The sequence below is a fragment of the Thunnus albacares genome, chromosome 3 (genome assembly GCF_914725855.1).
Source record: "Thunnus albacares chromosome 3, fThuAlb1.1, whole genome shotgun sequence".
NCBI lineage: Eukaryota > Metazoa > Chordata > Actinopteri > Scombriformes > Scombridae > Thunnus > Thunnus albacares.
Genome location: NC_058108.1, coordinates 1,422,284 through 1,450,000, shown reverse-complemented (window position 1 = coordinate 1,450,000; position 27,717 = coordinate 1,422,284). Strand labels below are relative to the sequence as shown.

Here is a 27,717-nt window from a genome sequence, read left to right as displayed (position 1 = left end):
ATTCCAATAATAAATCAGCATCATAATTATACACAGAACGACTGCTGCATCACTTCATCTTATTTATTGGAAAAACAGGTGCTACAAGGTCAAAGGGGGCCTAGACCTGGGAATAGAGCAATCTTTATGAAGTTGAGCAACTTTACCAGGGAAGAGGAAAAAGTGTTTTAGAGCAAATAGATCAACAAGAGAAAGCAGCCAGATGTGCTGAAGCAGAAGAAAACATCAACTGGAGGGGGAAAACTTTGGGGAAAGGAGCCAAATGACATTTGACTCATATTAGGTCAACATATACAGTGATCCAGACAAAGCCATAATATACACCTGGAGACACTACGAGGTATTTAGGTTATCACCAGCAAACCACAACTGAGAGTAAAACGGTTGAAATAAATTCATTGTGCAGCAGAAAAAGAGGATAGAAAGATGAAGTTTGTGAGGGCAACTGGCAGTGGATTCAGGAAAAACAGTTTGTAATTCCTCAGGAGATAGTAAACTCAAGTGGGAGGTTAAAGCAGACCTGGTGTTGTGGTCAGAGTCGCAGCAGATTACGTTCTCTGAGCTCACAGTGCCATGGGAGGATGCAGCAGCTGTAGCTCATGAAAGAAAAATGCTCAGGCTGAGTTAGCAGCTGAGTTGGGCCAGCACGGCTACGAACCTGGGGAAGGAACAAGTGAGAATTCGCAGACAAATCAAGATTAGCGGTGTTTGGGGAGTTAGGTATCCATGGATGGAACCTGAAGCAAACATTGGAGGCCACAGGTGTATTCCGAGCCCTCGTTGAGCCGCTGCCATTTGAAGTGTTGCTCCTTTACTCTGAACAATGAGAGTAAATCATCAACTCACCCACTGGATTGTGATATTTAAACATTTTTCTGCCAAATGCATGGTGGTCAAGATTGAGTAATATTCAGCAAACCCCCCCCCCTCCCCCTGCCCCTTTGCTCTGAGAGTGCCGAGGTGAATTGAAGGACAGTTATTGAAACACAGTGTGTGTCAGATGAAGCGTGGAAGCTAGTGAGCGGTTGTGGACAGGCTTACGGAGTAACGGCGTCATGTAATTAGGATACAAAAAAACTGTATTTCATTAAAGTTACAGGACAGAAAGATGTATTCAGATTAGTAGGATTACAGTTTCTAAAATCGACATAAGCAGAGCAGGAACGAGGGCAAAATAACTCACTGATCCACACTGGTGTGAGTAGAGGATGATACCACGTGGCGCACAGTGGGCGCACGTTCACACACTTCATACACAGTGAACTTATGTTGGGAGAGTAGGCAGGGACGGTGGTTTCACACTGTGACAGTCCCAAAGACTCGTACAAGTCTGTTAAAAGAGAGCTTGATTATATGACCTCTACCCAGATGACTGTGTGCGTAACGTGTCCGGAGCTGACGGCGTGTCACTGGTCACTGACGCATCACACAGATAGAAGTGAATAAAACAACACGGGGAAGCCCATGATGATGCTGCTGCACATCCAGTATATCTGCCACTGCCTTCCCTCTGAGAAGAGCTGTGGAGGAGGACAAAGCTGTCATCGAGTGGGCGCGAATACCTGGCGGGGGGTCTTCCCCTGCTGCGACATACAGTAGGCTTGTGCCTGTATGATAGCTTTACACAGCCAGCGGGCCAAGCGCTGGTTCGTCAGAGGCTTTCCCTCAGAAAGTTCTCTGTAATGCACATCATGTGTTGTGCACTGTAGGTCTGTAGGCTGCTGCCTGAAGTTGCTTCACGAAAAGCAAATTTTTTTTAAACACACACTGAGCAGAGGAAACATTTTCTTTTCTAAGGTTACATTGTTCTGTTGTTTTACAGAATCCACTAAAGTAAAAGTCATCCTGTTGATATTTCTTTTCTCTTGTGCATATTTGGTGTTGAGGTGATCCAAAAGTAAAAGAAAGTAATCAAGTTACTTTAATATTTATATATGATACTTGGATTAGGTTACTGACAGGTAATTAGTAATTGCATCAGAATACATTTTTAAAGTAACTCTCCCAACCCTGGTTGTCGATGAGGAGGAAACTAAGTGCAGAAGCTACTCGGAGCACAGTTGAGCCTTTTTAGTGATTCTGTGGGGTTAAATAGTGACACATCGGTGAAGGGTGCCCCTTCTGATAACCCTAATAACACACCCACACTCACTCACTCACTCTGAAAGCTAGTTTCAAACATCACAACAAAAACACAGCGTACAGCTGACTGTCAAGTGTCTTCTGGCCTTACATGGATATCTCAGAACTATTGTGACATACATTCACTCAGATCCAGATCCAGAGCTGGTAGGACTGTAAACCTCTACTGTAAACTGAGCCTTCTGAGCAACTTTAAAACCACTCGTCAAATCCTTTTTTCATGTCTTGTTATCCTTTGTTCTCATTACTTCCCACACTTAAGACACACTATACAGTAATGCGTGAAAATGCACACACATCATGCACATACACTCGCATGCACTGCTTGATGAAATTCTCACATTGCACTATAATAATTTCCCTAGTGGACGACTCCATTTTTCTTTTCCCCTTGTGTGTGACAATGTTCATCACTTTTCCTTTTCTTAGTTACCCGATTATTTCTGGCCAGACTGTCTGATATTTTTGTTTAGTTTTATTTTGAGTTTGGTGACCTCTCTTGTCCCTGTATGTGTGTGTATGTGTGTGTGTGTGTGTGTGTGTGTGTTTTAGTTTGTCCTAGTGTACTTGGCCCTGCTTCTGTGCATGTCTGTCCATATATGGGTGTGTCTTACCCTTGGATGCGACTCAGTGTACAGTATGTGTGAGTGACTTTATGTTGTGTGTGTGTGTGTGTGTGTGTGTGTGTGTGTGTGTGTGTGTGTGTGTGTGCGTGTATGTGTGTGCGTGCCTGGCTCCCTGTGTACTGTATGATCTCGGGGTGTGTCCTGCTCACCCTGTCTGTATGGTCCGTCTGCAGCCTAATGGAGGTGGCCAGAGCAAAATGCCGGGCTCCTTCCTGCTGCCCCCGCCACCCCCGGTGGCGCGCCCTGTGCCCCTCCCCATGCCCGACTCTAAAAGCATCAGCACGCCCACTGACGGCGGACTCAGCTCACCCGCATCTCCGTGTAAGTCACCCCCCACTCCCACTCCCCTCCACAAACCCCCCAGTATTGCCCCAGTCTCCCCACAGACTTATCATATAGGCCAAACCGATTTCAGGCTCCCGTAGTTTGATTAGATCTTAGCTCATTTGTCCTCTTTTTCCAAGAAATACTGCTTCGGTTGTGTTAGGTTAGGACAGATGTAGCCGTCATAGAAGTCTCAGGATTTATGTGCTGTTCAGAAACAAAGGGGGCTTTCTGTGTAATCTTGTATAAACACTGAATAAGCACTGGATTTGGGACTTCTACAATGGCTACTGCTGTAGTTTTTCATAGTTTGGCCATTAGCTGACCATACGCTTCCAGTAAGGTTGCAGTCTGCTCAGGCAAACACTCAGCAGCCCCAGAGCTTGACTCTTATGGACTGTACTGTAATGTACTGTACCGCACTAGAAAGATCCAATTCTATCGAGGCAGAAGCCACGCCTTTGCCAAACCAGAGACCCTCTTTCCAGCTCTTCTGTATCTCTTGCTCTTACTTGCTCTGAAGTTCAGTCTCCTTTTCTCTCCTCATGTCTTTGCAAACCTCCTCAGCCTCTTCCTCCCCCACCCCCCCCCCCACCCCCCCCCCCCACCCCACACTTTCTCTTTGCTCCAAAACTTTTTATTCTCTCTTTTTTCTCTCACTCTCTGGTGTTGGATTTCCTGCTAGCACCACAAGAGGCAGTGTAGTTTCTCTCCCTTCTTTTTGATGTGTTTTGTAGTTTTGGGGGGGGAGCAGAGCAGAGCAGGGCCCTGTGCACGTTGCCTCTGTAGCCGCAAGCCTTTGATCAACGCAGACTTTGCATGTCTGTCTGTGACAGCGGCAATACAATCTACCCCCTTCTCTCATTTTTTTTTTTTTTTTTTTTTTTGCTTTCTTCTTTTCTTTATTTGATATATTCTCATATCCTCCTTTCTTTGTTTCTTTTTTTCCTTTATTTCTCTCTTTTTTCTTTTTAAGGGAACAAAATTAGGGCAGTTGGCGTGGACTCCAAAAAAACATCATGCCCCACTTTACCCACCCAATCCCCTCGTCACTTTCACACAAATCTCACAACAATTAAAAATTGAGAACAACAAAAAACATGGAAACCACAGTGTAACAAGAACTACCCAGTCTCTCTAAACATGAATGATAAAATCTAATCAAACCTGTCTTAATTAGCGCTGTACTGTACTGGGGGAGCGGGAGAGAGGAGTGTTATCAGGGAGCTGGTGAGGCTTTTGGTTGGTTCCACCCAGACAGGTGCAGTGCGAGAGTCGGGCCACGGGAGAGGCACACCAAGAAGGGGGCACTGGACGGAGCAACCGGGGCACCTTCTCCTCCTTTTGTTTTGACTTTTTCTCCTCTTCCTGTCCTATCAACCTTTCCTCCCCTCCCCCCCCTTCCAACTCTCTCAGATTAACGTGTCACTTTATTATTTATTTATATGAGTATTTATATAAATAAATATCGTACTTTTCGTACTTTTTTTTTTTTTCTCATTCCGGTGGCTGTTATCACTGTTTTTGTTTTTTTTCTACTCCCTCTAATTTTGTCTCTGATTCTCAAGTAATTACAGTCATAAAAAAAACACACATATGGCACACTCACTCTCACTCATGCATCAGTTTCCAGCCCTGTCACTGTCACCCCCCACACATCCCCATCCCCTCAACCTCACTCAAGTCATGCACAGCAAAAGTTCTACTCAGCCGCCATGTTGGAGTCCAGTGAGCACAACTGCCCTAAATTTGATCCTGTGGCATCACTGAATGGTGTCACTTTGTAGGCAAGATGCTCCTCTTAACCTACTAAACGTGAACGGAGCTTTGGTTACCACTGGTGATGAATACACTTCCTCCACCGGTCACCCTGTTATTATGTCTACAGTGAGTCCTCAGTGGTTTTTTTATGATTAGGGTGGCTTATTACTGAGGCCAGGGGCTGCTGAGGAGCGTCAGTGACTAACAGCGCAGCCATATTTGGGGGAAATAGCTTCCTCATGTTAGCACTATTAATTGCAGACTGTACATCCCCTTGTTAACCACAGATTACATGGATAAGTGAATGAAAATAACGATTAACCTGCCCACAACATGAACAAATCATCCATGTGACTAATAGGGCATCAGTATCCCTGACCCTTACTGTCTTCAAAATAATTCATTTGACAGTGATATGTAGTCCTGTAGTGAGTTAATCTTACAGTAAAATATACAGATAATGATGATGAGAGCATCAAACTCTACTATGAGCTCGGTGTGTATGTGTGTGTGTAAAAGCATGTACACACTTGTCTCTCTCTGTTTATAGCATACTCCACGCCAGGCTCCACAGCTCCCAACCGGTTTGTCGGCATCGGAACACGGGACAACTTTCTGAATATCCCCCAGCAGACTCAGGTACCCCCGCCAGCCTCCCTCATTTAATTAACATCCACCCATCCACGTCTCCCTCCTCCTCCTCTGTTTTTATGTCTTCTTTTTACTTTTACCCTCATCGCTGCAAGCGTGACTCTGCACAGTGCTGCACATAAATGTTATTTGTAAAGTGCAGCTCTACTGTAGGCATCTCCGGGTTTAAAGGGACAAGCATGTCATTCAGAGCGAAGGCCGTGATACAGAGGCAATACTCAGACGACGGCTCTGCATCGGCAGCGTTGTACAATCAGCGGTTCAGCCGATGGCGCCGGTGTTGATCAACGTTATGAATATTTTGCTTCTCCGAAAGTTGAGATGACATCTGTTGTCATCCTATAACCAGTACCTGCATCATTTTTGCTAAATCGGGACCTTAATATTTTTGACAAAATACTCCCAAATTAGGCTCAACTTTTTAGCTGTTTCTGGAGCTTTCGACCGTATCACACAGTCATCATCAGCAGATGGCGTTTGCTCCGTTTTCATGGATGATCTGAAGTGGATCTCATGGAAGCTCACTACAGTAGCTGTTTGAAAAGGAGACGTCAGTGAATCCATCTCCATGAAAACTGAGAAGACGTCATCTGATGAGGAAGACTTTGTGATATGGTTGAAAGCTGTGGAAAAAGCTAGTAAGTGGACCTTTCAGTTGTTGAGAACCTTTATGCTATGTTTGAATGCAGTTTACCATTTTAAAGCTTTTTATGCTCAAAATGTTTAAATGTAGTTGTTGTTTGAATTGACATGTACTTGTCCAACACAAAGCCGTCTGAACTCCTTGCAGGAGAATATTATAACTATAATGAACCAGAGCTGCACATATTTGTACAGACTTAATCATTTGTTTGCAAACTTGCCCACCTACTCTGATTCAAAGTGTTGCCCATGTATCAAGGCCGTAAGTTTCAGTATTGGTTTACACTTTCTGTACCACAGTAGTTTCCCCACAGTGAATGTAAGCAGTGCCAGTGAGTTTCAGCTCCAGCAGTGTTGATTTATCTCTGCTCGGCCCAACAGTGTGTATTAGTGCAGCGTGTGAGGCCAGTAGTGCACTACATTGTGGTTTCAGCTTTGGCTGCGTTCTGCCACTGGGCTGCAGTGTCTTGGGCCTCCTCCATCACCAACACAACTTTTCTCATTAGGGGCTAACCGCACCTGCCTGCAGCCAACTCGGCTCTCCTGTCCTCCCCACACATGGAAACAATCTGCATTCCTCTTCGGCACAGCTCTGCTCTGCTGCTCCGCCCCCCCCCCCTCCTCCCCCCCCGCCCCCCCTCTCCTCTCCTCATGCATCAGCAGCCCACCCTCTCTCTCTCCTTCTCGCCCTCTCTCCTCCTGCTGCTCCCTCTAGTATTTTCAAGCTCCCCACCTGCACCACTCTCCCACAGATGTAGCCCTGGCACTGAGGGGACATCCAAACACCGTCCAAATGTGTGCGAGCGTGTATTGCACACGCACACATACACTTCAACCCTGTGCCAAAACTCTTGCCCCTCATTTTCCCTCCTAACAACAGGGTTTTTACAACAGCTTACATCTGTTCAGAGCGCTTATTATCTCCTGCTATTGCTTATCAAACATTATTGAAAAATGTCCACTTTGAGCATTTCTGTCGGATTTACAGCACACACAGCGAGAACCTGGGCACTGGTATCAACTGCTCCCAGTTAGCTGAGCCTAGTAGGTCAGTAACAGCCCCAGCCAGAGTGAGTAACAGAGGTCTCTGCCTATCCTGCTGTTCTCTGGCATATGGAGAGGTTCAGACGATGGCCCTGCCAGCCCGCCTTGCCGCCTGCTAGCCAACTAGCCAAGACAGAGGGAGAGAGTCTTCCCACTGCTGTCAGGGCAAGACGCAGAGAAAAGCTGGTCTGAGGAGCTCTCTGGTGGTGAGACCTCAGCTATGCAGGAAGAGAGAGACGGAGATAGGGGAGTGAGTATGAAAAAAGAAAGAGGGACCGAGAGAAAAGGGAGGGAAAAAAGAGAGAGGGAGTTAGTTGAAGCTCGCTGCACTCCACAGTCACGTCCCGGCTGTCTGGTTGCCCGCAGCAACCAGACATGATGTCATAGGCAGTTGAACTTGGACGAAGGGGGGTTAGAGAGAGAGGGGGGGGGGGCACTTTCCACTGCCAAGGATTACATTGGGAGAGCCAGAGTAAGAGAGTGAGAGAGAGAGAGAGAGAGAGAGAGAGAGAGGAGAAAAGAGAAGGGGGTTAAGGGAAGTCGGAGCCAGGAGGAGGAGTTATCTACAAGCACCAAAGAATCATGGGTAGGAAGGAGGGAGGTGGTGGAGGATAGCAGGGATGGGGGTGGAGGGGGGGGTGGGGGGGGGTAAAACTTTCTCTGGGTTTGCCCGAATGGGGGACAACAGAGAGTTTGCTGTTAAAGGTGGGGTAATTCGCTGCACTCCCCGGGCCGAGGCCTATGGAATGTCAGCAGCAGCCAGAACGGCTCAGCCTGTGCCAAAGCCTCCTCTCTGCCCTCTTATCAAAGTGAGAAACCGGATCCGTGGAGTAGCTGCCCTCAATAGCTTTACAGTGTAGCTTGAGACCACTCAGGCTCACAGAGAAGAGACATATTAGGAGGATCGCCTTACATGTAAACTAGTAGCGCATGACAGAGCAGTTACAGGCCCGCTCATTGGAAAGCCATTCACGAGGACACACAAAAAAAAACTACTGCACTGATGCTATTTGTAGCTCTAAAATAACACAAGTGTTTTTAATGAGCAAAGAGCTCGAGTCAGCCCTCTTTAAAACAGCAAGTGGTGAAGATGAGGTGGTAACTTTTTCGGCACTGTGTGGGACAGCTGAGCTCAGCAAGTACTGACAGTGAAGGAGAAAAGGAGTCATAGATGGCCACCTAGTGGTTGCAGAACTAACTATACAAGTGGCTCCCAACGTTTTTTCTCTGTGATCTCGTAAAACAAAGCAGTGTCTATTTGCGACCTCTCATTAATGCCAGGCACGCTGTATGCCTTCTGGTTGACCACCGACTCATTTTTGTCTTAATTATATTTTTAGAGACTTGAAGAGGTTTTAATAGTCCAATAATTCACCAGAAAAAAAGGCAAAATAATCATCTTTTTGTGTATCAAAATTGTGATTCCTGTTTATCTTGTGACTCCTTGTTGGGGAGTTTAAACCAACTGTACTGTGCAAGATGCTGTTCTGTGTTCATACTCTGTTATATGTCCTCCCACCTCTACCTCCTTTATATCACGTGTGTTTCTCTTGATGCTGATGTCGTTTAAAGACTAATTTTTTTTTTTTTTCTCTTTTCTCCTCCACAGTCCTGGTTCCTCTGACAAGGCCTCTATGAATCAACAGCTAAAATTGTGTCATGAAAATTGGAAATTTGAAAAACAAACACATCACCGTTGATTAAGAACAGACTGCTGACACTAAAAGGTTTCTCTCTCGCCAACACTATTCAAAGTACTACTACAGAACCCAGAAAAGAGCCCGCCCCGCCCCGATTCAACACAATTTGAACAGGAATGTTCATCGCCCTATTGCAGGAGGCTTCAATGAGATTGAGTGGACAGACTCAGAATGCAAGGAGGAGAAAGATGAGGAACTGTCTCACACACACACACACACCATGAAATGTCAGAAAGGAAACACAATATGGCAACCTGACAAATGACCAATTATACATTTGTTGTTTTTTTTTTATTATAATTATTTTTTCATTTTGTTGTCTCCACCATGAAACTCCATGCATTGGCTGGGAGATCCAAAAAAAAAAAACAAAAAAAAAAAAAAGTAGTAGTAAATGGTGAAATCAGATGTGCAAGTTGAAAAGATTGCCACCCAAATTGCACGCCTCCATATCTGTGTATTTCTCAAAGCACCTTTCCTCCAGGTGCCACCCGCCTCCCACCACACCACCACCACCACCACCACCACCACCCCTCCTCCTCCTCCCTCCACCTGGAGCTCAGTGCTGCCCAGGGTCCAGACCAGAACCACAGCCACATGCCTGTGTGTCGCCACACTCTGCCGCTTCATTCGCTCAGCCCTGAGCCTCTTTCATTTCTGATTGGCCAATCATGGTGACACCATCCGATGGTGTGACATATATGCACTAAGTGGCTGGTCTTTGTTTACCTGTCGAAGTATCAGGGCGCCCTGCTGTGGGAGAAGTGATAGCCATGAGGCGAGTGCGAGCGAGTGAACACACGACAGACAGTCATAACACTAACTCTACATGTGCTCTTTCGTCCCCTCACCTATGCACTATTAATTCTTAATAAGGGATGAACAGTATTGCACATCGATGGTCAGATGAGCGATTAGAGAAGTGAGTCGAGGCTGGCTGCCACTACAGAGATGCGGCTGTGCTAACAATCAAGTCTAAACCCTGACACACACAGCACACACACACACACACACACGCACGCACACACACAAACACACACACACACACATGCATGCTTGCATACAGTACATACAGACCATCCTCTCCAGAATAGTCTGTCACACAACCACTCATAATATCATTTTGTTATTATTCATAGACATGGGATTTAATTTACAGTAATGCACACACAGCATTAGCTTCATATTATTAGCTTTCATTTTGTTTGTAGGTGTTTTCTTGTGATTTCTCTTCTTTTTTTTTTCTTTTTTTTTTTCTTTTTTTTGCCAGATTTGGTTTTGGTTTTGTCTCACTTGGATTGTTTTAACCTTCTCTTGCATGTCATAACATTTTTTTTCTTTAGTTTGCAGTAATACGTTTAGTATCATACTCGGATTTCAGCGAAACAGTAACAGCAGTTTCTCAAATCTCTCATGTATGGACAGCACAGTTAACAACAGCTCATCACACACATCCCTTGCATTGCTTCACCTTGTATCCCTTAGTCCAGTCACAGGAAAACCCAGAGGAATACACACACAAACACACACACACACACACACACACACACACTTATAAATAGCACACTAACACCACCAACAACCTGACATAAAATAATAAAGGGAAGCCTTTATATTTGGTTCTCCAAACTGCCTTTGTTAATGGTTTTTCATTCACTTAAGATTTGTCTTTTTAATTTGAGATATTTTTTCTATGTAAATGTTCACATTAAAATTGCTATTTGGTATTATTTTCATCATGACACAATCCAACAAAAGCCGACCTCACAAAATAACTGGACTGCCTAGCTGTTGGTTCTATTTTGCAGGGATAGTAAACAGGGCTGAGACCCCGTTCTCAGCCTCTCTAGTAACATTAGCTCTATGTACTAAAACCATATATCAAGACTATAACAATATATCAAAGTGCCTCTGTATTCCCTTCATGCAATTAGTAATAAACTTGACTTCAGGTTCTCTTCCCACATATAAGCTAAAGCTACAGGGAATGGTAGCATTGGTACATGTGGAAACCATTGGCCTAGGACAGATCTTTATAGAGGACTGCAAACCTTTTTTTTTTTTTTTGTAAAGACAGAGAGAGAGAGATCTTATACATATATATTTATGATATATGCTCCTTTTTAACTTTTACTACATGAGCTGGTTGGCAGTCTAGTTATTTTCTGAACTCTCACCCCCACCCCCCCCCCACCCCCCCACCACCCCACCCCACAACCTGTTTCAGTAACATCACCTTACTGTTACCAGTACGAATCAAACGACACACGTCATCGCCATCTGCAGCGCAGCATTCTAATACCTAGATGAACATGTCAAAAATCGACAGTAGGTTTGAAGAAAAAAAGTGTTTGTTTTTTGATGGAAAGTATTATTATTGAAAAATATGTGTCGATTGAGCCACGTGCAATGCATTGGGTAGATCATTGTGTTTGTCTGTTAGAGATTTTTAAGAAAGCTAAGAGAAAAGAGAAAAAAAAATGTATTTGTTTCAAGTCCATAAGCTCCGGGACTCTAAACTAGAGGGCCATGAAAAATCCTAGTCTTTGTAAGTCGGGGGTATTTGTTTTTATTTCCTTTGTCTCTTTTTTAATGTTTTATGTGTAATCATTTGTTTATAAAAATGTGGGAGGGCTGAAGGAAAAAAAAAATTCTACACAACTTCAAAAAAAAAAAAATCTCTATTATCAGATGAAACCTGGTGCTTTAACACTATAAAGTACATTCAGAACTATTATAAATGAATGGTAAATGAACAAAAGTAACAGACCATTTAGGAAACAGCATTATTCCTCTCTATTTGTATTCTTCTTCTATTTGTATTGAGTGGGGGGAGAGGTTCCTATTCCTTAAGGTTGTGACACAAAAGGCATTTTGGTTCAACCTTTAGAAAAAAAACAAAAAAAACAAACCTAGACTGTCAAGCCTAAGAAACGCTGTTCAGATGACTTTACCCATGCACTGCCTGAAACTCACCAGCAAAAAGAAACCCAGAGAAGAACCCCCCCAACTCAGTTCCTTTTTATCACATACACATTGGCATAAACACATGACAAGTTCCTCCCTGTACGCCGGGAGATGCTTCACATCCAGAAATCAGTTATTCCCATCATCATCCTGATATGTTTCTGAATGGATTGCTGGATGGAGCTCAGCAGGTTGTGTTGAGACAGTTGAAGTAGGAAGAGTATTAAAAGTCGACCCTCTGTCTCCTGCACACAAACAACAGTAAAAGGGGCTAAAAGTAGCTTAGAATTAGGCCCAAATACGAGGTCTGAACCATTTATGAAACAGGCAGCAAGGTGAGCCTCTCCCCTGTTCCACCCCCCCCTCCTCTGTAAATGACTCTTATAGTGCTTGTGCTGTAGTGTATAGTTTCCCAGCAGTTAAAGGTTGTCCCTTAAAAGTGCCTTTTGTTCACAGACTCCATTTTGTAATCCAGATCGCCCCCCTTTTTTTTTTCGAAATGGCCGGAGGTAGCATGTCGCCCCTGAGTGCCGCGAGGAGGCAAAATGTTGTTGCCGCTCAGCGCTCAGAGAAAACTTCTTCCTCTGCCTTCGAAATGAATCCCCTCCATTGTACCTCCCCTATATCCTCTCTTCCTTTTCAAAGCCGTATATATATATACAGTATATATATACATATATATATGTGTATATATATAGTACAAAAGGAAACTGGTGTGAATTAGTTCTTTACTTTTTATTGATAAATGATGACAAAAAAAAAAAATTTTTTTTGAAAAGGCAAAAAAACTTGTTCTCGTTCAGCTCTTGCTTTTTTCTTGCCCTCTTGTCTCCACTGTCTGTTTTCTCTTAGACACTGGAGTAGTCTGTAACTGTGTGTCTGTCACTCTCTGTCTCTCCCTCTCTCTCTCTCTCTCTCTATCTCTCTATCTATCTCTCTCTCTCTCTCTCTCCCTCTCTCCCTCCCGCCCTCTCCGCTGTTGGGAGGGTGAAAAAAAATATTGCCGAAAAACTTTTGTCTGAGCAGAATGCAGTTAGCTCACATGTTATTCTTGTCTGTATGCTTCACATTGTATTACCATACCCATCTTCTTCAGCTTCTCCATTCAACAGCTAATGTAAGTGAACAAATTACGCTGACGGGCTTTTGGGGGTGTCCTTGGGTGGGTTAGGAAAGGATGACAGGGGTTCAAGGGGTTCGGGTTGAAGATGTAAACGGAGATGATTTTTTTGGGATCTCAAGAGATGAATGAACTGCTTTGGGATGTTGGAAAGGGGCTGCTTTGATTAGGATAAGAGTTTGCTCTTTTGTTTTAGCTATTTATTTTTGGCTTTGTTTTATTTCTCCCCCTTTTTTTTTTTTTTTTGTTTCCTTATCATTTGGATTTCTTTTAATATTTGCTATCAGGGTATGCTGTCGTTGAGGCTCTCTTTGAGGATGCCTTGGACTGTAAATGAAAGCTACAAGCACCTTATAACCGGACTTGTCCTGCATGAGGCTGAAAAGGGGGGGGTTGCATTTCCAGGACATATCCTACATTCATTCAAATCAATCTTTAAAATCAACTTTAAACTGAAGTATTATTGTTAACGGTGGGCTTCACACAGTGAAACCCTCAGCAGTATTAGCCACTTGCAACACACCAACCGGATAGATAAAAGGCCAGCATGAACCTGATCCCTCAGATTTCGAGGATTCAGGGAAGTCCCTCCATTTTTCTCCTCTGACCACCTCATGCTGGACTGCTCCGTGTCTTTGTTCTGTTGTTTATTTTGTTCTTTATCTTCTTAAGCGTGTATGGTTATTGGTGTAATAGGCAGCACCCTAGGCCCCCTGACTCCCAGCTCTTCTATGCCTCTGTCTACGCCCTCAGTGCAGCACCACTTCTTTGTGAGAACACCCCCAGAGCTCTAGGTGAAATGCATGTGTTAATTACAGTTTCTTTTCCATAAGAAGAAAAACACAGTTTGAGAAGAGCAGCACCTGATTGAATAAAAAGGATGTTCTTGACTGTACCATCCTGCTGTGCCATGTCCTTCTTTCTATTAACTGGTGTCTCAGTATGAATGATGTCCTACAATGATAACCATGATAGAACTGGTTTCATATGTGATTTAAGAAAATGTCAATATAATGTGCAGTACAACAGTGAACTGTTAAAGAATTTTGATAGACTCTTAAGTTTTTCTGAGACATTATTTTTAGCTTTTGGAACAATGACACTGTACAGTCAGGAGATTTACACATGTTTTGTTGCTCCAGCACATTCAATTTGAAGTAAAGTAATGGACACTACATTAAAGTGCCAAGTCTCCGCTTTAATTTGAGTAAGCTTACATTATTATTATTATTATCATTATTGGGAGATATAGCACTTTTAACACAACAATTAATTGGACACTTGGCTGCTAAATATTTTTTGGGCAGCATTGGGTCATTTCCACATTACTTCATGCACTAAAGAACTCACACGTGGCTCTGAGTTGATTGAGAGTTTCCACTTATATTGAGGTTTAGTTGAGGAGTGAAGAGGTAACCGTGCTGAAGTCAGGCTGAAGGAAAAAAGCAACCATCCATCAGGGATATCAAAGTTAGTGTGTTTGCCAAGATCAACAGTTGGATACATTCTTAAAAAAGCAGGTGCACATGTGGGAGACAAGGAAAAGGCCCTTATGACTGCACAGCAAGTCCAGAATGTTCTCCAGCATGTTTCCCTGTCAGTGATCAAGAAAAGACTTAATGAACATAACCTCTGAGGATTCACCACATGATGCAAACCACTGGTAATCCACGAAAACAGAGAGACAGATTGCAGTTCACAACATACAAAAAGAAATAAAGTCCTGAAACAAAGTTCTGCAGACTGATAAACTAAAATCAACCTCAATGATGGAAAGAGGAAAGTGTTGAGAAACAGGAACATCTTATGATCCTCTGTGATGGCTGGGACACACTGACAACCATCTTAAACATACGGCCAAATGTTCGACCAGCCAAGTCAATCACCTGGCCTCAATCCGATTGATCTGCATTTGATTGATCCACTTGCTTAAGACCAGACTAAAGGCAGAGAGATTGAAGGTGGCTGCAGTGAAGACCTGGGACAGCATCATCTGCTGATGTCTACGGGTCGAAGACTTCAGTCATGGACTTTTCCACAAAATATTAAATATGAAGAATTTGTTTGACTTCATGTGTGTATCTGTCCAATTACTTTTGAACCCCTAAACTTTGGTCACTATGTGTTAAAAGGATTATATCTCCCACACAGTTCTTTCTATATTGATGTAAACCTACTTGGCATTTTAATGTACATTGTTCATGTTTTTTATGATGATGCAGAGTTACCAAAATCAGAAATGTTAAAATCCAACACATTGTGGCTCTAACACGTTAAAAACAAGTGTTTTGTTAACTTTTAATGATGTTTTCTTTGACGCAGTGAAGCAAAGAACTACTGTGTGTTCAAAGCAAGCTTGAGTTTAATTTTAATGAAAATGTGAATTTAAATAAACACAATGAAATTATATCATTTAAAAAATTCCAAGCAAAAAATGTTAGTACACATGCACTTTAGACACTAACTTAGAGCACATAACTAAAGGAATACTCCAGCGATGAAGGATTGCACTTCTATAAAGTTGGGGGGCTCAGAGGAGCCAGATCCTTTTAGAGTTTGGGTAAAATGACAGGGAACAAAATATCCTGACTTCTAAAGTCAATAAAGTTCTTGAAGGAAAAACAATATCTGTTAAGTCTGTTAGGTCAGTTATGGGCTAAACTCCAAAAACTACAATTCCCTTAATTGGTAAATGTCTTTCAAAGTCGACACCACCAGTCTGTCATGCAGATCAAAGACATTTGTGTTTCTCCTAACCCGAAATGACATCAGAGACTACATCATCTGGGTTGTTTTTTTTTACATTATAAAATGTTTCACAGGCAGGAAGTAGTCCTCGCGATAAGTTAACTTAACCTTTATATGCAAAAACCACTGACTGTATAAAAAGATGGACGACGTGTCTCCATTTCCTGTCGCTATGCAAAAGTGAAGCCAAAACATCTCCTGTCCGGGAGCTTCCATCTTGTCATTTAGAGACAGAGTCTGTGCGGTGGAGAATGAAAGAAAGCATCTTTGGCAAAAATTAATTTGAGGTGTACTTTGATTTTTTAGTTTGACTCATCTGCTAACATGGAGGAGGCAGGATTTATGACCTATACTGCAGCCAGCCACCAGGGGGCGATCGATATGTTTCAGCTTCATGTCCATATTTATATACAGTCTCCCTTTAAGTGATTCATAGATGCAACAAATACTAAAATTTATATCCTCAATCTGTATAGTTTATAATATATAATTTTAGGTTATTTACAATAATCTTATGTAAGATTTTTATAGCTATGGCACTCAAATAAATATTTTTAAGCTCAGTCTGGCTCAAACTTTCTCAAAGGCACCTTAAAGTATGTAGCTTGAGCAAGTATGAAATATATATGGGATATGGCTGGAGTTTGTATGACAAAAATTAGCGAAGCGATATATTATCAATGATGACGATGATGACTGAAGCTGGAATAACATATTCAAACAATGTTGGCCTGAACACAAGGCCATGTCCTCTCTCTGTCCCGGTGCTTCAGGCCAAATGGTGCTCCCCACCCTGGTTCATCTGAAAGGCTACTTGCACCTCGGCCTCGGCAGGAAGCTGGAAAGTGCTGGCCTGTTTTTAATGGAAACAGAAAGAAGATTAATAGCATGGTTGGCCATTATGCCAGACAAAAAAAAACATAAATGTTTCTAAATTTAAAGTGAAAATGAAAATCTGTTGAAAAGGTGACGTACCTGCAGGCCGTTAAGCGCCTGTGGTGCAGGGTCAGTTTCCTGGATCGGACGGTCTTTGTCGTCACAGTCAGAAAGATTGTCTTCTTCTCCTTGTGACAGTGAAGACTGGGGTCCGTTTTGCACAGAGTGCGGTGACGGAGCAACTGCAGCCTGCATGTTGGGAGATTTTACAGGTTAATCCTTTCAGAGTTCCACAATAATACTACTCCAGATTGTGGAGGAGACACTTACCTGTGCTTCAGGGTCTGGTGAGGGACTTGTCTCTTGGATCGGGGTTCTGTCGTTAAAGAAATACGGCACTGCCGCATGTTTAGGGCACGGTGGAGGGGTTATTTTTTTAGACTGGACCCCAGTGGTGGTCGGTGGTGGTGGTGGTGGTGGTGGTGGTGGAGCTGTAGCCTGGATGTATGAGGACTGACATTTTAGAGAGCCAACCCACGTCCTACATAAGATAGCCTCTGTTTGATAATACATGTTCTGATTGGCCTGTCTGTAAAGCTAAAACATGATACTGGGACACATGTAAGAGTATATGTCAAGATACCGTCCTAAGTTACAGATTTTTTTCCCATCTTTTACATTAGAGTCACATTAGGAAGGAATCTCTTCATAGCCAGTATGGACAGGAGACAGAGACCAACATCTGTTTCAATGTACATATAAGCATGTTAATATTGTTCAGAGGATAGAGATACACTCACCAAGCACTTTATTAAGAACACCTTGTCAGAAAGGTGATCATTCTGATGATTTCAGGGCAAAATATTAAGAACACTTCAATTTAATGCACTTCAGTAACTCCAGTGCACCATCACCCACTACAACCTCAATAATAAACATAAAGAATCATCACCACCATCATCATCGCAGCTCTGAATGAAGTGTTACTTATTTACTTCCTTATTTATTGACTGACAAGTTGTGGCATCATCCCTGCGGACGTGCTGTTATGTAAAAGGTAATAATGTTTGATAACTCTATTGGATTTGAGCATTTATGACCCCTGAGTAATAAATGACGTCACCATACAAAGCTATTAATTACAGATAAATTAAGTCAATTAAACACTTCAACAACACTGTAACATAATAAATCTAATGTCAGCCATGTGTTACCACTCCCTCTTCTTACCATCTCAGTCCTTCAGATCTTTCTGCAGTGCTGCGCGTGCTGCTCGGGAAGTGAGCAAAAGTAACGGGTCGTAAAAAGACGTAACACTGATATAACACCGACAGTGTCTATAAACAGAATGAATATATTTCCTAGCTGCTACATAACATCATGTAGCATGACATGTACTCATAGTAGATGCTCCCTCCCACCCGGAACAACAACAATATGACTTCAGAATAACCGCCACCACTTTATGCTACTTCTAAACTTTTACGTTTAGGATTCCCCCAATTCATTCTGTCGGAAGCATCTCAACAAAACTTCCTGATGACGATTTCCGGTCTGTATCTTTTGTAAACACGAAAAGCCTTTTTTTATTTTTACCCTTCTCCACCCGCATTCCGCAATGACCCGCCCTACTCTGCCTCTGATTGGCTAGTACTCGTTACCTCCGTTGGTCAGATTGGTTAGGTTGAGGCAGGAGGAGTGAGATGATTGGGTTAGCGGAAGAATATTTTGGTCAGAGCCAATCAGAGACAGAGTAGGGCGGGTCTTCACGGAATGCGGACAGGAAAAAAAATAACGCACACGAGAAGCAAACATTCAACCAGACACCTAAAAAAAAACGTCGTTGTTACGGTTAAAATCCGTGTCACTAACTGTTTTACCGGACACCGTATAGCATAGCATCCGGACGTTTATTCCGTCAAGTGCGCGACGTCGCTTCTCCCGTCGTTTCTTACGGAATGACAACAAACTAACTGCTAACTAAAAGCTAACGTCAAGACGAACATCTCAGACGGTGGCTAGTTAGTTTAGCTCCACCTGACGCTTGATAAGTGTCTGTCAACCCTCAGAAAGACGTCGACAGTCTCATGGTGGCCTCAGTTCAATGGGGAACTGTCTGTTTTCTCAAGGTGCGGATGATCTGTCGCTGCTGAATGAGTCCGAGGGGGGCAGTTTGCCCGGAGAGCCTCCGCCGCCCTACCAGGTAAGCAGCCCCGGGACTGAAGCAGTGCTCTGGGGGGTTAAAGAGCAAATAATGCAGCCTTGTCACCTCCGTAAATTCAACAGGCCATAAAAGCTAGTAATCAAAAGGAAAATGTTCTAAAAGGTAAATTCTATAAGGCTTAAAACAGTGATAACATTAGTTGGGGGAAAACCTGGCTTTACCTTTATAAATATCCTGTCTCTAATACATCTTAACACATGTGTGTATCCTGTCAATTCATTTATTGCAAAACGGACATTGCAGATCTTTGTGGTTTTTGTAATCACCAGAGAGAATGTATTCCTCATTTTTTTCGTCACTGTAATATGCTGCAGACTTTTTGGCAAGAACTCGCTCCCCATATGTTCAGCTTCAGCGATGAGCCTTATACTTTACTGTATATGATGTTATTATATTTTTCCCAACACAAGAACGGTTCCTTTAAACACACTGTCATTTTTTTATGTTTCGATGGCTACATTTTGTAGCCACAAGCGCAAATCCTCTCCTGGTTTGCTGCCTTCGCTTGTCCTGCGGTTTTTAAGCCACATCAAGAACCACAAAAGTGCGTCACTACACACTCAGAACTCACTAATGTAAACATGTCATCTGTATTTTTTTATTTTTATTTATTTATTCATTGTCTTCAGCTCTCTTATTTATTTTGGGTTGTTTTTTTTTTGTTTCTTTGTATATATAGATATATGATTCTACTCCTGTGCCTTTTATTTTGTTCTGTTGCTGCATTCATGTGCTTCTTGGATGGTCCCAGTTCCTGAATTGGGAAGTCGTTCTTCGACTTCGGTGTGTTTGTGAGCTTTTAAGTTGTAATGTGGAAACAACAAGGACACTTCAAAGACGATGGTAAATGGTAAATGGACTGCATTGATATAACTACTCAAAGCGCTTTACAATACACGTCAACATTCACACACACATTCATACAGTGATGGCAGAGGTTGCCATGCAAGGAGCCAACCTGCTCATCAGGATCTAATCTAATGCACATTTACACACACACACACACACACACACACACACACACACACACACACACACACACATACTGCTGGCGCAGCCTTCTGGAGCAATTTGGGTTTCAGTATCTTGCCCAAGGACACTTCCACATGCGGACTGGAGGAGCCGGGAATCGAACTGCCAATCTTCCGATTATTGAACGACCCGCTCTGCCTCCTGATCCTCACATGTTTGTATTTTGTCCCGTACTTGTTGCTGCACCAGTACATTCCCTAAAACCACTAAAATATTGCTTTACCTGACTTGTTATCAGGGTTAATGCTAAAAAATAACTTCCAAACTAATCTAGGTCACTTCATCAACAACAACTAACAGTTACAACCTAATATTACAAATTACATGTGAGCAAAAAAAAATATATGCAATACATGAATTAAAAGATTCTTGCCATCAACCAAACATTTACTTTTGTCAGCAATGGTTCTGCGTAGATGACATCAGCTGTTGGGAAGTCATGTTGTTCCAGTCGTGACCTCATTTTTCTGATTATTCCAACATCACTTGAATGCCACATATATCCTTTATGGATTTGTTTGATTGTTTGTTTTGTGTGATGGATTTCCTGTATTTGTGTATTATTTGTGTGTGCTATGTATCTCAAATTTTGACTAATAAAGTTGAAAAAAATAAAATAAAAGTTACTAATCAGTGACCTGTCAGCTACGTTTCAGTATCGACCTGCCAGTTGCAGACATGTAATAAGAATTTCAGTTTAATTTGGAAGTTCTCAGTAGCACAGCTACACTCGTGAGTAGATCTGGGCAACAGCAGAAGCTTTTTTAATCAGACCTGTCGTCTCTATAATGCAACTTACAGAATTTAAACTTGTTCTGGGTGAAGAAAATATAAATGGTAAATGACTTATGGTAGAAAAGCTGGTAGAGCCACAGTCACACATTAAGAAAACTATCAAACTGTACATTATAGAAGCTATATCTTAAAATGGAAACTTAAAGAACAGGTTCATATGAACACCAGAAGACGTTTTCCTCGCTGTAATCGCTTCAAATCCGCTTCCAATGTAAGTGATAGGGACAAAATCCACAGTGTGTCATTTTGCGTACAAATACATTTAAAAGTGTATCTGAAGCTTGTATGAGGCTTCAGCAGTCTGAGTTAGTCATATCAAGTGGATATCTGCCACATTTACAGTCTTTTTAGCATCAAATTCCCTCTTTGTGTTTCCCTGTTGAGCTGCGGTGGAAGTATAGTAACAAAAAGAGCAACTTTGGCACTAAAAAGACTGTAACGTTGAAAGATATCTACTTGATTTGACTCATTTGGACGCTGAAGCTTCATATTAGGTTCAGATAAACTTTGAAATACATTTTTGCACAGAAGGAGGACTGTGGATTTTGGCCCCCATCACTTCCATCTTCTAATAGCTTGTATGAACAGGAAGAGTGATTATTTCTGTCCAGCTCAACCAACAGTCCAACAGCCAAAGACATTCAGTTTACTGTCATAGAGACTAAAACAACAGAAAATATTCACATTTATTAAAAAATGACGCAAAACAATTAATCAATGATTAAAATAGTTGGCAACTCATTGATTGATCGACTAATCCTTGCAGCTCTAATATTTTATTGTTCTGTAGATCACACAGGTTGTCTTGTGTTCCTTCTTCTGCAGGAGCGCTCCCACCCAGTGCAGGTGTACCATCCCACCCCGAGCGAGAGTCGTCTGGCTAACCAGCTGACGGAGGAGGAGCAGGTCCGCATCGCTCAGCGCATCGGTCTCATCCATCACCTGCCCAGAGGCATCTTTGACCCGGGTTCTGACCCGTCTGACAAGAAAGTTAAAGAGTGAGTCTTAAATAGTGGCAAAACTCTTGTATCTGTTCTGTTTCTTTCTTTCTTTCTTTCTTCTTTCTTTATTAATCCGCCACTTCAACCCTATATTTGACCCCCTAAAAATGTTCAAAAAAGTGCCAAAATGTGCTCTACAGCACCACCTATGTCACTAAAATGGCTGCCACGGCCCGTGTGAATGTCGTAGAGAGATCGAACCAAAACTCAATTATTCGTCTCATCAAGACCTGCAAATCATACGCTGACACCCCTGACCTAAATCCAACAGGAAGTCCACAATTCACCCATGAAAGTATGACGTTGTGCTAATTTTGAACCTTGAATAAACGCTATCTCCTCCTGGAGCGTTAATGGTATCAGCTTCAAACTTTAATACATGACTTATCACACTGTGCTGAACAAAACTGTGTTTTATACAACAAGAATGTTTACAGCAGTAGACGTCACATGTAGATCAGATGAACGGCTCGAAATCGTTGTACACATGAAACTAAATGTTAAATCAGCAGCCTGCTGGATGTCCATGTGTTTAAAAATCAGTAAAAATGTTGATCTAATGTTAAAATAAAGTTATTTTCTTGTTTGAATTTGAATAAGAAAGAGGAAGACTTACTGTTTCTCTCCTCCAGGTGTGTGATCTGCATGATGGATTTTGAGTACGGCGATCCCATCCGGTTCTTGCCCTGTCTTCACACCTACCATGTCGACTGCATCGACCCCTGGCTGATGCGCTCCTTCACCTGCCCCTCCTGCATGGAACCAGTTGACGCGGCGCTGCTGTCCACTTACGAAACCAACTGAGCAGCCCCCCCCCCCCCCCCCCCGGTCGGCTGCTCCCGCCTAAAAGTTACTGCACCTTTTTAGCCGAAACTGTCCTAGCTTTTCAAACACGTAGCCAAGGTAATGTGGCATTATGCAGATGTTTGGAGCATGTTCAAGGACACAGAAAGATGTTGAAAACTGTACCCTACAGTACATTTGTTAGGTCCAATGTGTACCGATTTGGGCTTTTGAAACTCTTTGCCTTTTACAGTACGACAATGTGCCAAATTAAGCGAGATGAAGAATACGGAAAGCTGTACAAGTAGCAAAATATTACTCCAAAGTCATTTCATGTCTGTATGACCAACATTCTACTTTAATTTGGTATTTTTATGGTAGTTAGATGCATGTCATCGATGTCATTCACCTCCCCTTTCAAGATGTAACGTGCAATATGTAATGTCAACGGAGAGAACGCAGGGAAATAGTCTCGGTCCAGCGGACGTCGTTGTTTGTCAGAAAGTGAAAACATGACGTGAAGTTATTGTCTTATTCAAATGAACTCATGGCCTTCAATGCCTTCCTTCATGTCGACTGAGATGCAATCATCAATCAATCAATCATCAATCAATCAGAAATACAACCTGAGTCTTTTCTGAGTAAAGACATGAGGTCACATGACCATTTATGATTCATTTCAGCTTTTGAAGATATTTGAAGATTGAACGTTTTGTTGTCTGTACTGTAGTTTTTCCTTCAAAGCTGCTTTTTTCAAATGTGGATCTGTTTTTTGCCTTTCTACAGTACGGATGCTCTCCTTCGCTTTGCCTCTGTTTTGTTTCAAATCAAATAGTCATCAGTGTGTGTGTGTGTGTGTGTGTGTGTGTGTGTGTGTGTGTGTGTGTGTGTGTGTTCATTGTTTACTGTCAGTGACATTTACAAAGACAAGATTCGCTGTGCAATCCCCCTAAAAGCACCTTGGGAGACCCCTCATCCGGCACTCAGTAGCTAATAGATTTTGTAGAGGATTGTGTGTTTTTATGTGTGTGTGCACGTGTGTGTGTTTGGAGAGGATTGTGGGTGGAGGTTGGCTTGTTAACGTTGTGAATTGACTCTCTGTCTGTAGTTTGAAGCTGTTGGATTTAGTTTAGTGTTGATGGCCTTCTTACAGCATGTGATGCCGAGTCTGATAAAACAAAATGCTTTCAGCTTTCAGGTATTAGACGTGTCCTATCTGATACTGACTGAGTAATGTATAGCACAAACAAGTCAAATGGTGAAAGGTGCTACAGCAGTTTATTGGAATGTATCTTGAATGTAAAGCATTAATTCAGCTTTTAAAGATCCAATCAGCACAAATAAGAAGAGAGGACATTTCTGATTTACTCAGGCTGCTGTGCCTTTTAAGGTCGAGGTAAGCCAATTCCTGTGAAGTACAATCATTTCTGACATCACTTCTTCTTCTTTTGTTTCTTTTAGTTGTCCTCTAGAGGGAGACAGATACCAGCACTGTACTGATATGTGTCAATATGAAACAGGCCTAAGATGAAGCCAGATGTTTGTTTGTTTGTTTCATTTTTTTTTTGTTTTTTTTTTCTGGCAAATGTCATTTAATGTTTTAATTTATATTGTGTGCAGCCTGTGCACAGATTTTAGGAAAACCATGAAACCACAATAAAAGTGGATGATAAATTTTACACTAGTGTGATGTGTTGTGTTTCTGTGATGTGAAAAAAAAACACACTTTCCTTTGAGTAGTCAAAGGTAATTTATAAGAAAGCTGGAATACATGAAGTGTGACAGGATGGGATCACACAACAGCTGGAGTCCTGTTTATAAAAGCTTTTATACTTCTAGGTCACTGTTCCACTTCTTCTACTTATTAACAAAAAATCAATAGAAACAAACAGGTTGACTGTGTTATTAATAGATCATGAACTTTGGTTTTGTTTATTTAATCTGTCGAGCCCCAAATCAAGGTTCTCAAACGTGAGGATTTGCTTCTCTTCTGTTTTTTATTTTTGTAAACGGGGTTTTTGAATCGGTGCTCAAAGCAAGTTGTGATGAACGTTTATCACTGTTTTTTGACATTTATGAATTAAGCAATAAACCAAAAGATAATCAAGTATTTAAGTGTGAAAATGATTCTAGAAAATACATATAAATGAAGGGCACAGTATAATTAGTTGCAGCTCTAGTTTCAACAGGTTTTTGTCTGATGAAGAGGAGTTGATCATTCTTCATGTTGTAGATGTGTTTAATAATTGTTTTATCTTATGAACTCTTTCCCAGTATTTCAGCAATCATTATAAGACCAAGGGCCAAACGAACAGCAGGCACAAGGTCCGCTGCCAAAACATTAGCAGAAATGTCAACCAGCTGGACCCTGATCATCAGCAGCTTATCACCCATTAACAGGAAAATGGCATGAATGAACGGTGCCAAAAAACAAAATTACAAGACCATCTTTAAACAAAATATTTTATTCAAGATTTACATATTTACAGTATTAGAACTAATATTGCACATTTTATGGCACACTGTATAACAGTGTTACAGAGAACATTTGAATTTAAGTAGTACAATTGAAAAGTTCTGACTTGAATGCACATTATAAATGTGGTTCTCAGTTAAATTGCAAAACATTACACAGCATTTTGTCATCTTTAGACAGTTAAAATCTTACAGAATTATAACTAGGTACAGGTATTTAATAGTCTCACATCACAAGATTAGAGATCTTAAAATCTTTACAACAGCAGACCAATACATAGTACTTCTGATGTGTGTTCTCCCTAAAAAATATAGATCCCCATACTGACAGTAGCCAGGGCCACAAAGAGTCCCAGGACCATCCTGAGCATTGTAGACGAGTTGCTCTGGAGTGTTGCTGATTTGGAGAGTGATGAAGAATTCTGCAGATGATTTTCAGTGACATTCAGCATCTTCTGTAAATCATCAAAGACCTGCAAAACAAGAGACACATCATCTATCAGCTGCTTATGGCTTGGTTTAATGTTGTAAATGAATCTCACCATCCATCATTGCTCCTTACCTGGATGTTTAACTCAAAGGCTCTGACGGCCTCCTCCAGCATGGCGTTCCTCTGCTCCTCCGTCAGCTCCACACCGTTCATCCGGCTTCGATAGAGCTGTTTAAACAGGTTGGGGCTGGAGACACCGGGGAAGGCGAAAAATGACAGGCCCTCATTGCTCTTCAGGCCCATGGACTTCTGGGCAATGCGACCCAGGACCTGCCCTCCAGACAGGTCACCCAGGTACCGGGTGTAAGCATGAGCGATCAGAAGTTCAGGACTTTCTTTGCCAATCTGAAAAAAAAAAATCAAGAGCGTTAATTCAGAATCACCTAATAGGAAAAAAATGGATACATGTGTATGTAAAACAGGATGTAAAACAGAGTGAAACCTACCTGTCGGAGTCTGTGGCAGTATCTTTTGGTGGCTGTAGGGACAGCGATCTTATCTCTCCAGTCCTTGCCATAGAAGTACTCCAGGTCTTTCTCAATGGATTCCAGCCTGGCCAGTTCAGCTGGGAAGTAAATGGGTGCAACACCAGGATGGTTGGAGTTCCTGTCCATCTCCTCTTCCAAAGCCTCGTAGATCTTATACAGCGAACTCAGGAGGAGCTGTGGAGGAGGAAGAGGAGGAGAGTTAGTGTCAGTAGATGACAATAGCTGCTGTAGCCACAATCCTATCATACAGAAATGTCTGAGAGGATATAAAAAGCTGAATATTTGTGCTGTGTATGTTACCTTGTATTGTGGCAGGGTGACTTGTCCCCTCTGGAAGCTCAGCATCAATTCAGTGTTTTCTGCCCTGACATGACTGTCTTTAGTCACCTTTTTGATTTGCTCTGACAAATCCCTGCAAGAGAAAAAAATATTACAGATCAATTTGAATTATATTGACCATCAGCACTTTCTGACCTGCTCTTTCTTGACTGTGGTCACATGCAAGGTCAACGAAATTAACAGATAAGATTGAAGATTAAGTGTACCACCTTGGCTCCAAAGTACAGTTATGTTATGTGAATACATAATGGTAATTACATCACCAACAGATGCTTATCTAATTTAGGCAGCGTGCAGCTAATAAAACTTTACAAGCACAAGCAGAAAATGAGTACATACTGCACTGGAGAGCAATGTTTGGATGCTGCAGAACGAATTCTGATATGATCAACTACATTTAGTAAGACATTCAAGAAAAGAACAGCCCAATATGCATAAGAATCTTCCAATTCAAACACTTCTCCTTACGTATTCAAGAACAACGTTGTGGACGCATATTGCCGTGTCAAGTGGTGGATCGAGCAAAGAAGAAGGATTTGTGGATAATAATAAATCACAGCAGCTCATACTTACTTGTCAGTCAACTGTTCAGCTGCTGTCTGAGTCTTCTTGCTTGTCTCCATTGTAGACCTGCAATTAGTAAAGATGTCAGAAATGTGCTTTTACAGGACATACATGATCCATCTTTCAGCAATTCAAGAGGTATAAAAGTATGAAAACAACATAAATATTCTGTTTTACTCACCAGTTAGTTAGAAGTTTAAGACTGGTAGTTTGGTCTGTGTTCCCAGTGATTCTCAGTTTACTCTCTGGATATCCAGTACAGTGCTTTGTGTGGCTACAATTCTCTCCGTCTTTTATATGCTCCTCTGTCTCCTCCCTCCTGGCGGCTGAATGAAAACAGGAACTCTGTGTCACAAACCTCAGCTAAACATGATACGGCAACTTCAGCAAAAAATAGTAGGGAGGGACTTAGAGTTAACATGATGCAGCAACTTTGAGAAAAGTTTGGAAGTGCTGAGGGAGGGACTACGGGCCTTAGCATGAGTAAGGAAGTTTAGTAATGCCTTGGAAAAACAGCAGGAGGAGGAGGGCCAACTGAGAGCTTAACATGACACTGCAGCTTTGGAATTCCGCTGTTGAGCCAGATCAGAGGAGGAGCAAACTCTTAGCATGATGGAGTATATTTTCGAAACCGGAGAGGGTGGAAGTGTTGAAACAGTGACTCATGGAGAGGAACAATCACATGAGTTACTCAGGAAAATACACCCACTTCTCAGTTCATGAGAAACACGAACAAGTTTAACCACGTTGAGCTATAAGTACCCAAGAAGTCGAGCAGATACAGGCAGTGGAGGCTTCTATGTGCACACAAATATGCTGCTTTCTAAATTCTTGTACATATTTGTTTTTCTTTATCCGGAGCTGAAAAATGTGAGGCAGTATATGATTTAAATGATTCTTCTATTCATTCTTTCACACCAATCTC

General features: G+C 42.0%; 4 protein-coding genes across 20 annotated transcripts in view; 2 read left to right on the top strand and 2 right to left on the bottom strand.

Moving 5' to 3' along the window:
• The window catches only part of LOC122978735 (nuclear factor 1 X-type-like), a 111,828-nt gene extending 97,956 nt beyond the window's left edge, over window positions 1-13,872 (top strand). For 9 of the 15 annotated variants that reach the window (XM_044345681.1, XM_044345684.1, XM_044345683.1 and 6 more), the window contains 3 exons: window positions 2,942-3,089; window positions 5,404-5,492; window positions 8,800-13,872. In XM_044345681.1, the coding sequence (XP_044201616.1) occupies window positions 2,942-3,089; window positions 5,404-5,492; window positions 8,800-8,814 (252 nt within the window). In that variant the 3' untranslated portion in view covers window positions 8,815-13,872. The remainder of the gene's footprint in view (window positions 1-2,941; window positions 3,090-5,403; window positions 5,493-8,799) is intronic. The other 6 variants (XM_044345689.1, XM_044345688.1, XM_044345691.1 and 3 more) reach the window with 2 other exon arrangements.
• Window positions 13,873-15,312: 1,440 nt separating this feature from the next.
• LOC122978737 (wiskott-Aldrich syndrome protein family member 1-like) lies at window positions 15,313-18,170 on the bottom strand. 2 transcript variants are annotated; one of them, XM_044345695.1, is made up of 5 exons: window positions 18,088-18,103; window positions 17,832-17,870; window positions 16,932-17,099; window positions 16,701-16,850; window positions 15,313-16,578 (listed from the first exon to the last, which is right to left on the bottom strand). In XM_044345695.1, the coding sequence occupies exons 2-5, from the start codon at window positions 17,832-17,834 to the stop codon at window positions 16,495-16,497; spliced, it is 405 nt and encodes a 134-aa protein (XP_044201630.1). In that variant the 5' UTR covers window positions 17,835-17,870; window positions 18,088-18,103; the 3' UTR covers window positions 15,313-16,494. The 2 variants fall into 2 exon arrangements, with proteins under 2 accessions (XP_044201630.1, XP_044201629.1); XM_044345694.1 differs by having other exon boundaries at window positions 17,832-18,170.
• A 111-nt stretch (window positions 18,171-18,281) lies between these two features.
• Window positions 18,282-24,115, top strand: rnf11a (ring finger protein 11a). Of its 2 annotated transcripts, XR_006402730.1 has the most exons (4): window positions 18,283-18,804; window positions 21,478-21,650; window positions 22,286-22,556; window positions 23,898-24,115. XR_006402730.1 is itself a non-coding variant. In XM_044345693.1 (3 exons), exons 1-3 carry the CDS (start codon window positions 18,706-18,708, stop codon window positions 22,455-22,457), a joined length of 444 nt encoding a protein of 147 aa, XP_044201628.1. In that variant the 5' UTR covers window positions 18,282-18,705; the 3' UTR covers window positions 22,458-24,115. The 2 variants fall into 2 exon arrangements, 1 of the variants encoding a protein (XP_044201628.1); XM_044345693.1 differs by having other exon boundaries at window positions 18,282-18,804; window positions 22,286-24,115.
• A 770-nt stretch (window positions 24,116-24,885) lies between these two features.
• LOC122978734 (heme oxygenase-like) lies at window positions 24,886-27,103 on the bottom strand. Its single transcript, XM_044345675.1, has 6 exons — window positions 26,974-27,103; window positions 26,802-26,858; window positions 26,190-26,301; window positions 25,848-26,063; window positions 25,474-25,746; window positions 24,886-25,384 (listed from the first exon to the last, which is right to left on the bottom strand). The coding sequence occupies exons 2-6, from the start codon at window positions 26,849-26,851 to the stop codon at window positions 25,214-25,216; spliced, it is 822 nt and encodes a 273-aa protein (XP_044201610.1). The 5' UTR covers window positions 26,852-26,858; window positions 26,974-27,103; the 3' UTR covers window positions 24,886-25,213.
• Window positions 27,104-27,717: the final 614 nt, after the last annotated feature.